Source organism: Typopeltis vanoorti, chromosome 24 (assembly GCF_054136105.1).
Source record: "Typopeltis vanoorti isolate ZY-2024b chromosome 24, IOZ_Tvanoo_1.0, whole genome shotgun sequence".
In the NCBI taxonomy this organism is placed as follows: Eukaryota; Metazoa; Arthropoda; class Arachnida; order Uropygi; family Thelyphonidae; genus Typopeltis; species Typopeltis vanoorti.
The window spans coordinates 17,706,851-17,717,993 of record NC_143572.1 but is presented as its reverse complement, the minus strand read 5'-3'; the positions used below and the strand labels follow the sequence as shown (position 1 = coordinate 17,717,993).

General features: G+C 33.6%; 1 protein-coding gene across 1 annotated transcript in view; it reads right to left on the bottom strand.

Moving 5' to 3' along the window:
* Positions 1 to 450: 450 nt before the first annotated feature.
* The window catches only part of LOC150092960 (rRNA-processing protein UTP23 homolog), a 30,062-nt gene continuing 19,369 nt past the window's right edge, over positions 451 to 11,143 (bottom strand). The window contains exon 3 of the mRNA XM_090413899.1: positions 451 to 1,019. Coding sequence (XP_090270025.1) covers positions 669 to 1,019 — 351 coding nt within the window. The 3' untranslated portion in view covers positions 451 to 668. The remainder of the gene's footprint in view (positions 1,020 to 11,143) is intronic.

Genomic DNA, 11,143 nt, shown 5'->3' with positions numbered 1-11,143 from the left:
TCCAAATGTATGATGCATAGTTGTCAAAGAATTTCTTCTGAGAAGGCAAAGTTCATTTTGCATTTATTTTATGTAATTATGTAATGCTAGCATGTACTATCTGGAATTTAAAACATTTACCACGAGATCTGTGCTAACATGCTGCAGCATGTATGTGACAAACTGATAGTCAGTTGATGTGGATCAAGCTGTGGTCATTGTAGCTATTAAGTATACTTGTCAGCAGCGAAACAAATATACCTGATCTATCTCTAGTCTAAGAGCTGTGAAAGGAAAATGCATGTGTTGTTATTTAACACACTGACTGCAGACTACGAGTTATCTTGTAGTTGGCAGTCTATATTAGGATATCATCAACTACGAATTATCTCATATTGTATTCACAACATAACGTACTGACACCAGCAGAAAGTTTAAAAGTTTACACAATTAGGCTAATGGCAGGTTCCTAAGCTACATTTGAGCTGTTCGTACTTAGATTGTTGTAGATGCAACTGGAAGGATTCCTGGATATTTTTCAAACTCTCTCTCTCTCTGAGACTTTTGTATATCCATGACTGCTGTGAGTGATTTCAGAAGAATATACTAACCCTGTGTGGATTTTTATTAAGTAAAGTTACTTACTATTTGTTACTTATTATACGATTTATTTAAGATATTACATTTTATCATGTTGATATATTTTTTTTACATCTTTCCGAATATTTACTTCTTCTATGTCTTTTCCTCTTGTGCATCACTGAGCAATGTTTCACAGCTTCAGATAACCGCTGTGTTTTCTTCTTTTTGCAAGAAAGTGGATTAGGTCCTTTGATCTTTTTTCTTTTTCTTTTATTCTGCATACATTCACCAAATGTTTCCTTTTTTATTTTTGTCAAAACACTTGTCTGATAATTTGATGGTTCAAGTTTCTCACTGTTTTTTTGGGCTACTGATGCTTCAGTGATTCTCGATGGTTTTTCAAGTATAATAGCATTGAACTTCATATAAAGAAGAGGAACTCCCAGATTTTCTCTTACCTGTAAGAGGAAAAGATTATACATGATAAATACATCAACATTCATTATACACTGTTTTAAACTGAATTTCATCATAATGATTAAAAAAAAATTAAGAAAATAAAAATTAAAAATTCTACGTTAGTATACTTTTCATAACCAATTAGTTTTACACTGATTGGTTACAAAAAGGTGAGTGGATGTTGTTAAGATGCCAAAACAAAATTACATAGTAACACAAGTACAAAAAAAAATTAGATTTGCATATAGTAAGAAATGGAAGAAATGAATGATAGATAACAGATAGAATGGCTGAAGAAACTTAAAGACATAAGAGTATAGAATAGAGAACTCAAAGCATTGTAAGTCCTGTCAATAAAATTCCAGGAACTTTGTTGAAAGCAATGAAGAAATTGACAGTGAAGACACAAGCAAAGATGCAAATAGTAGAATTTAAAAAACTGAAGGGAGCAATGCACACAACATGAAATTAGATAACTGATGTATACAACTCAAAGTTTTTAAAAAAAAAAAATGTGTAAAAGATAATATAATACATGAGATTAAGAAAAAAATTATTCAAGATTGAGTATTGCTTGAATCAAGAATGACACTGAATAGGGATTCAAACATTAAACACATGATAAATGAGAGGATCTATAAAATTTGTTTTCGAGTCACTGTTATCATCTTTCGAGCTGAAAGATGATAACAGTGACCAAGTCTTTGGATATGAGATATATATATACCAAGTCAAGATTCATGCTGATAGTGTAAACAAATGATTTTCATGATGAGAAGCAGAATGGCTATGATGGATATGAGAAAAAGAGTAAAGATGATAGAAAATACTGCGATACCAATAACAATGATTAGTGGAGAAGCTAGCAAAAATAATGGATGATATATTGGCAAAAAAAAAAAAAAAATTACTGTAACAATTTGGCATGAAAATCAGAGACTAAAAAGACTAAAACTATGAAAATAGGCATTTCATCTATTTAGACAATTATTAGTGTAGATGACAAATTAAATAAAGAAACTGACAATAGAATAAGAAAAATGACTAGGTGAGGAGCCAGTTGAATAAATTTATATAGAAGAAGGGAGAAATCAAGCCAGCCTGATGTGGCCATGCCACATGATGCTGGTCCCAAGCCCAGGTAAACAGGTTAGGGTTGAGTGAAGGGCTAGCAACCCATCCTCGTAAAAAAGTGCTTTGCTATGAAAACCAGGACCACAGAAATATCTGACACCAAAATGTAATACTAAATGAAGACAAACTGTTGAGAATGACATCCCCCTAGCAGTAGCTCTTTTGGAGAAACTAGGGAATTGAGTAATACAACAGAAAATTCAGACAACACACAGAAACCAAAAGAGACATATAAACTATTTGGAACCAAAAAAAAAAACTGGATGTTGGAATGTGAGAACTATATATGAAACATCAAACAGTCAATATAGCTAAAGAAATGAAGACTACAAAATTGAAATATTGGGAATAAGCAAGACAAGTACAGGGATTGATCCAGTTGAATTCAGGAGAAACAATAATATAAGCTGGAAACAAAGATGAGGATAGTATACATGTAAACAAAGTGGCAATAATGATGTCCAGTAAAGCAAGAGCTGCAATGATAGAATGGGAACCAATTACTGAAAGATTCATAAGCGCAAGATATAACTCAAGATTCTATAAAGTGACAATTATAAATGCATATGAACCAACTAATAATGCAGATGAAAAGAAAAATATGAATTTTATAAATTACAAAAACAATAGATGACACACATCCTAGAGATATAATTATAGTAATGGGGAATCTAAATGCTAAAATAGGAAATGACTGTACAGGTAGAGAAATGATAATGGGAAAAGGTGTAGGAAATGTAAATGAAAATGGAGAGATGTGACTGGATTTCTGCATGGCGAATAAATTAGTAATAGGAGGATCCATCTTTAGACTTAAAAATATACATAAAATAACATGGAGAACACCAGATGGAAAAATGTACAACCACACTGACCATATAATGATATAAAGAAAATAGAGGATCTCTTTTGAACATGAGATCAATAAGAAGAGCAGGCAACCCATTTTTTAGTAATATCAGAAATTAAAATAAGATTAATGAATACAAAGAAAGTAACAGGCAAAAATATAATGTATGACATAAATGAACTAAAACATAGAGAAACTTAAAAAAATATGCAGTAGAGGTTAAAATTAGATATGAAGTTCTTATTCATACCAGACAGAACATGAAGAATTCAGAAGCATAGAAGCAATATGAACAGATACTATGAACCTCCAGGAAAAATAGTAGGAGTACATAGAAGAAAAGACAAAGAATGGATATCTTCACACACAAAACTCAAAATTGAAGAAAGAAAATAAATTAAGAAAAAAATAATACAAGATAAGAATAACATCAGCTACAAAAGAAATACATAAAGATAAGAAAAATGCAAGAAAAGATAAAAGAGAGTTTACTGAAGACCTACTAAATGAGGCAGAATGAAGCTAATAGAGGTGATACTAAAACATTATATAATATTACAAGAACAATGACAGGCAAGAAAAGAAGAGCTATTATTAAAGACAAACAAGGAAATAAAATAAACAATAATAAAAAGCAAACAGAAAAAGAAAAGGTATAATACTTCAGAGATAATGAACAGAGAAAAATCTGAATAAGAAATTCAAATACCAGAAAGAAAAGAAAAAACATTAAAAATAGACACCAAAGAAATAAAAAAAGAAGAAAAAAAAATTGAAGCACTAAAAGAATGTAAAATGGAAAAGCAGCTGATATAGATGGTATACCAAATGAACTATTAAAAGCAGACAAATTTAACAATGCATATACTCTATCCATTTCTTAACCAAATATGGATGCAGGAAGAATGGAATATTGGGTTACTAATTAAAATACAAAAAAAAAAAAAAAAAAAGATTTAACTGATTGCAACAATTGGAGAGGAATATCATTATTAAACACAATAAGTAAAATACTAAAAATGCAGGATTTAGAGTCAACGGGTCATGTATAGATCAAACAGCAACACTAAGAATAATAATAGAACAGTCAATAGAATGGCAGTCAAATCTTTATATTAACTTTGATTTCAAAAATGCTTTTGACAGCATTGACAGAGAAGCAACATGGAAATTAATGTCATATTATGGTATACCATGTAAATTTATCAACATAGTTAAAAAAAATTATAAAAAATATAAAATACAAATCATATACAATGGAGAACTTTTAGAAAGGTTCGAAATTAAAACAGGAGTTAGACAAGACTACATTCTCTCCCTAACATTATTTCTTATTGTCATAGATTAGGTTATAAGAAATGCCATGAAAAACACAAAAGGAATAAAGTGGAATTTAATAGAACAGTTATTACATGACCTTGATTTTGCAGATATATGTTTATTAGCGCGCGCGCGCGCGCGCGCACACACACACACACACACACACACACACACACACACACACACACACACACACACACACACACACACACACACACACACACACAACAAATGAAGAAAAAAGCAATAAAACTCAATGAAGAAGCCCTGACTGTTGGATTAAGAAAAAATAAAATGAAAATAAATAATAAACAAAAAAAAAAAAAAAGAAAAGAAGACATATTACTGGATGGTCAAATTTTAGAAACAGCAGAGAATTTTAATTATCTTGGATCAGTAATAAATAAACAGGGAGGAGCAGAGGAAGATTATTGTTATTATTACCCCAAGACCTCATGGAGTAACCTAAGATACAGAGAGCACAGATAAATTTTAACATGCTAAGGAAAGTATGGAAATCAAAGCAAATAGGCATCAAAAAAATAATAAAATCAGGTTATTTAAAATAAATATCAAATCAGTTCTATTCTAAGCATCAGAAACATGGACAACAACAAAAGCAATTAGGAAAAAAATGCCAAGCTTTGTAAATAAATATTTAAGAAGAATTCTACAAATAAAAAGATAATAAAGAACAAAAACCAATGATGTATGACATCAACAGAAAAAATGGAGATGAATCGAGCATGTACTAAGAAAATCGGAAAAGGACAAAGTCAAACAAGTTAGAGTGGAATGCACAAGGAAGAAGTAGACCAAAGATGAGCTGGCAGAGAGGAGTAAAAGAAGATCTCAGAAAGATTGGAAAGATCAAAGATCTGGATGCAGATAAAGAGAGAGAAGCACAAAACATAGTCAGATGGAAATCCATGGTTGAGGCCCTATGCTCCCAATGGAGCAAAGAGGAATAAATAAGAGAGAAATCTGCCAAAACACAAAACTAGCAGCATTCAAGACTGTGTTCAAACAATCTTTACATTAGAGATCTGATAGTTTGGTTAGAAATAAAGCACTTGATCAACGACTAAACCACAGATATGAGAGTTCTTAGAAAAATTAAGGGAATGAAGAGATAGCAGTAATGGCAGAATCATGTTAAAGATGAAGATATTAGAAAGGAGCCTGACAGCGTTTGCATTCAAGAATGTGCGAACAGAGCTAATCTAAGGTGGTATGACCACAAACAAAAATGGGAGATTATTATTATTATTATTATTCCTGATACCTCCAAGGAGTCCGAAGACTCATTGAGAGAGGACACCTACAACTGTCTCAACCACTACACCGAACCTCTACTACGAATCATCTCCATCAACGCCATCTACCGCCTACCTCCACCACCACAACAACCAGTATTTTTTGTCTGTAAATTGTGTGTGTTCTAAAGGGTTGAAAGGTTAGCAAAACAGTTGTTTGATGGCAAGAAAGAGACCCAGAGGAAGACCAAGATCTAGGTGGATTGATTCAGTCAGAAATGCCTTAGAAGAACAAAATGTTAGATACGACAATATTGGAATGCTGACAAGTAATAGGCTTGTCAGCATCGTCAGAGGAAAATTGTTGACAGGAGATTAATAATAATGTAATCTTAATCATGTGGTGCTGTAATAGTAAGCTGAATATTCCTTGAGGGTACATATCAGGAAATTGGTGATGGTGATAGCAAAACTGCATGGAATGAGCTGGAGGAATGGATGGTGCTATATATAAGTGATATGCTGCAGTTGAATGGATTTAGTGTGAAGCATCTAGTGAGAGACCATTGTTAAGGATAGATTAAGAGAGAGAATCTGGAAAGTAAGAGAAAATATGCGGAATATGGCTATTTACAGATCACATAAAAAGCTGGCATCCCTAATGCGCTCTACCGAAGACCTGCCAGGTGTTTACCAGGGTCTCTTGCAATTGCAAACTGTCCTACTACAGCCAAACAGATAGGACAGCTGGTTCCACCATTATGGCCACTCTGGACTTGCTGACCATTTATGGATGCACTGGATCCATATATGGTCAGCAAGTCCACTCTACTCTACCACAGCAAGTACAAATAACAGAGACTATTCTTGGAATCCTCCTCAACCCTGAGAAACTTTTCAAACCTCAACAAATTTGGATGCATGAAACTGCTTCAAATTTGGGAAGCGCTCATCCTCAGATCTTCAGTCCAATGGCCAAGACCATTCAATTTAGCCCACTAGTGTGTCATTTTAGAAGGACTCTAGGCCCAACTTTGTTCCTTTCTTCAGCCTTATTTACCCAGTTTGTGAATGTATACATGTCATTGTCCTGTGATCTCTGATGATGGCAATTTGACTATGCCAAAATATCAGAATTATCAATTCAAGTTATTATAATAAATATTCAGTATACGTGTAATTTCCTGAAAAATAACAGTTATGAACATCCAATGTATAAACCTTTCTACCAGAATTAAAATATTTACTGTAAACATATAAATATATATAATAGATTGAATTCCGTATAGTAAGTGATTAACTTCATCTCTACGGAGATCTGATATTCATATTCTCTATTAGTAAATTCTAATATTTTATATTCTATCTCAAATTCTTATATATTAAAACATCTCTATATGGCCATTCTAGAATTATATAATATGAGCTAAATAAAAATATATCTTTCACTTTCTGACTTGCAATTCAATTCAGTTCTGAGAGATAACATCAAATACTGTACAAAACAAGAACATAGCACTCAACCAATAATGCAATGAAAAGAGGTCTATCTCTCTCTCTCTCTCTGATGGTAACAGAACTGTGTACATTGTAACAGCCTGCTAACCCTTTGACATTAAGAAATTGATGAAATAAAGCCATAAAAATGCAGTTACCTATAGAAAGTTCTGTAATTTCTCTTGATTACACAGGAACTTCTTGTCCTCTATCTTTTACACACACACACACACACACACGTTTCTACTGGCAGTCATTCAAGCTGTCTGAAATTCCTGCTATGACAATAAAAGATCTCTATATACTTGAATGCATCTTCTAGTAAGCAAGTGTCCTTAATTACATCTCTCCTTCATTTGCTGAAGTAGGCAGTTAGAATAATTACTTAGACAATAGGAATACATTTAACTGAACGGTTCCAAATGCACTTCCACTAAAAATAACTTTACTGAAGAATCAATTTTGCTCCTTGGAACATATACCACTTGCTTTTCATTAAGCAAGTAACATGCTCACTAATATAGGAAGGCTTAAATCATACTGCCCTTCAAGTTCACAGTTCTTCCTTGGAGAGTAGTTAAAGATGCATATAAAAACTTTTCTGAGATCAACAGAACTTAACTTAGTAGCTTTTTTTCCTCTTTTCGAGATCTCCTTGCTTGCCAGTTGTTATCCAGTGGCAGCTGTTCTAAAACCTCACAAGTAATGCCTATGTCCTTTACTGAGATTCAAAGTGACAACATTGCCCATAGTACAGTGCTTGCATGTTGCAATAATGCATGCATAAGAGCACCATTATAAACAAACATACATATAATAACATACATGCAACATTATTTCTATGTTGCATGATAAGCAAGTTTACTACTAAAATACATTTAAGTCTCCTTTCATTATGCTACTGCTTAACCATATGGCAACTGAGATAATACTAAGCATACCTAAATTTATATATATGCAATGCACATACTGGAAGAATAAAAACTGTAGCCACAAATTACCATCACATGCAGTCAACATAGGCATACATATTATCTAAGCTTTATTTTGCTAACTCTGATTTTAAATGTCAGGAAAATTAATAATTTTTATTATTAATTTTAATAATAAAAATTATTAATAATTTTTGATTCTGATTGCTAGTTGTAGTCAACGAAATATTTTAAATTGTCTATCATGAATGTATTAAAATATAAGGAGAATAAGGTCAGACATGCCCGGTCTGGTTGGCCAAGTGGTTAGCATATCTGCTCTCCAGCAAAAAGACTGCAGGTTCGAATCCCGCTGTGGGCATGGACATTTGTGATTGTCTGTGGAAATACTAGTGGTGGTGGTGGACAGTAGAATACGTTGGTGTAGTTGGTGGAGACAGAGCTGTAGAGTAGGTATCCTCCCTCGATGAGTCTTGGACTCCCTGGAGGTGTCACGTAATAATAATAATAATTTTCTAAATCCAAATTCAATATTATGTGTAGTTTAGAACTGCAGATACCACAATAAACAGAGCATAATAATGCTTTGTTTATTGTCATATCTAAGTAAAGGATAAAAAGAAGTGCAAGTAGTAAAAAATGGACGAAATTCGAGTTTTCTGTATTGTTGACATATGGACTCAAGTTTTATATTGAGAATTAATTCTGAGTAAAAATCAAGACAAACTGAGTTGGAAAAATCCTAGTGGTGTGTACGTTGTTCAGGTGCTTAGGAAAGTATTATCATTAACATACCTGAGCCAAATTTTGGATTTCATAATAGCTGAATCTAGAGTTCACAGCTCAAAATATTCCATATAAAAAGTAGCAATGGAAAGTAAACAGAATGCCAAGGCCATACCTTCTTTTTGCAGGCAGAAAACAACCAGAATGAATTATGGAAAAACAGGACTGTGATATCGGGTGGAAATTTGTCTAAAAGAAGAATTGTGTCAGTGAAAGAGACATTTGTAAAGGCAGATAAGTCAAACTGACTAATTAATCTTTGCTGAGAGTTTATTTTTCACTTGGTTAGACTATAATAAGTTTAGTTTAATCCTTTATCCAAGTGTGAGCAAACAAAGTTTGCACCTGAAAGTATCTTCAGGACTGGGGAAAGGTAGTGCAACACCAAGCAACTCGTTGCAAAGGTGGAGAAAGCTCTCATTACTCCTATCTCAGTATCTCCCATAATGCAAAGCACATCTCCTTGCGGATATGTGTAATGCTATGCATTAAGGCACGGGCCACTACCCATACCGGTTTCGACTTTATTGAGGTCTCGTCAGTGGGAGCCAGGCCCAGTAGTGGAGATACAAAGGCAGAAGCAATGAGAGGTCATCCTAACCTATAGGAGTTGCCAAAGGGTGTGCAACCTTATTATTAAATTACTCCGGATTCAGAGAAAGATGTTGAGAGTTTATTTTTCACTTGGTTAGACTATAATAAGTTTAGTTTAATCCTTTATCCAAGTGTGAGCAAACAAAGTTTGCACCTGAAAGTCTTCAGGACTGGGGAAAGGTAGTGCAACACCAGGCAACTCGTTGCAAAGGTGGAGAAAGCTCTCATTACTCCTATCTCAGTATCCCCCATGTCTCTGGATCCGGAGTAATTTAATAATAAGGTTGCACACCCTTTGGCAACTCCTATAGGTTAGGATGACCTCTCATTGCTTCTGCCTTTGTATCTCCACTACTGGGCCTGGCTCCCACTGACGAGACCTCAATAAAGGTCGAAACCGGTAAGGGTAGTGGCCCTTGCCTTAATGCATAGCATTACACATATCCACAAGGAGATGTGCTTTGCATTATGGGAGATACTGAGATAGGAGTAATGACAGCTTTCTCCACCTTTGCAACGAGTTGCCTGGTGTTGCACTACCTTTCCCCAGTCCTGAAGATACTTTCAGGCGCAAACTTTGTTTGCTCACACTTGGATAAAGGATTAAACAACTTATTATAATCTTTGCTGTTGAGTATAATGTTCTTAACTATGATTATGAAGTATCATATGCTTTTTTATATAGGAGGGAAGAGTGACCTACCCATTCCTTGAACATTACTTTTAGAACTGTAGTCCAAAATACACAAATATCACCGAGGAAAATGCATAAAGTTCAAAAACAAGAACCAAACCTTGGGGACCCATGGTAAACAATCTGAAGAAAACATTGATCAATTTGGTGAGAGAGATGTGGAGTTGTTAACAAGAGCAGACAAAAAGAGAACTTTGTAGTTGAACTCAAAGAATTTAGACAGGCAGTCATGGAAAAGAAAAGGGAAAAAAAAACATATCAAAAGTTCCTGATAAGTCAACAAATATTATTAAAGAATACAAAGAAAGCAATTGTAAAGACAGCTATAACAAAAGTCAAGAGAAGACTTCAGTAAGAAGACAGAGGATAAACATCAAGAAGGTAGCAAAATATTCTAGAGCTATTGAGATGCTTAAAAAAGAAAGCAAGTTACTGTAAAAGGAATCGAAGTGATAAATATAACAAAAACTGGTGATATTCTAGATGTATGGAGTAATTATTTCAAAAGATCATTAAATGATAAAAACCATTGCAGAATGGTGGTAGAAAATATTCAAGAGAAATGCAATCCGGAGTACATACCTGAGGTAGAAAAAAAAGTCAGAAACCTGAAATGTGGAAAAGCAGCTGGAGCAGATGATAATTGACCAGAATAATCAAATATGCAGGTGCAGAAGTTTTACAGTGGCTGCATAATTCAGAAGGCCAAATTCCAAATGACTGAAAAAGAGCTTAGTACCCAATAAGAAGAATTTTCCTGAGTGTTCCAGGTAATTATACAAACATACTTAGTAGACAGTCTAAGAAAAATATGAACAATGTGGGGTCTATCTAAATAGCAGATGTCAGGATCAGATTTTTATTCAAAACAGTCATGAAACTATGAGAATAACAATAATCTGTATTTAACGTTTGTAGATCTTGAAAAGGCATATGATGAGGTGTCAAAAAAATCTGTTCGAAACACAATTATCAGGCCTAAATGGGACATTATACAGGAGCGATTTATATAGTCTACATTTCAGTTGTAACTCAGCAATCATTTACAACTTAAATGAAC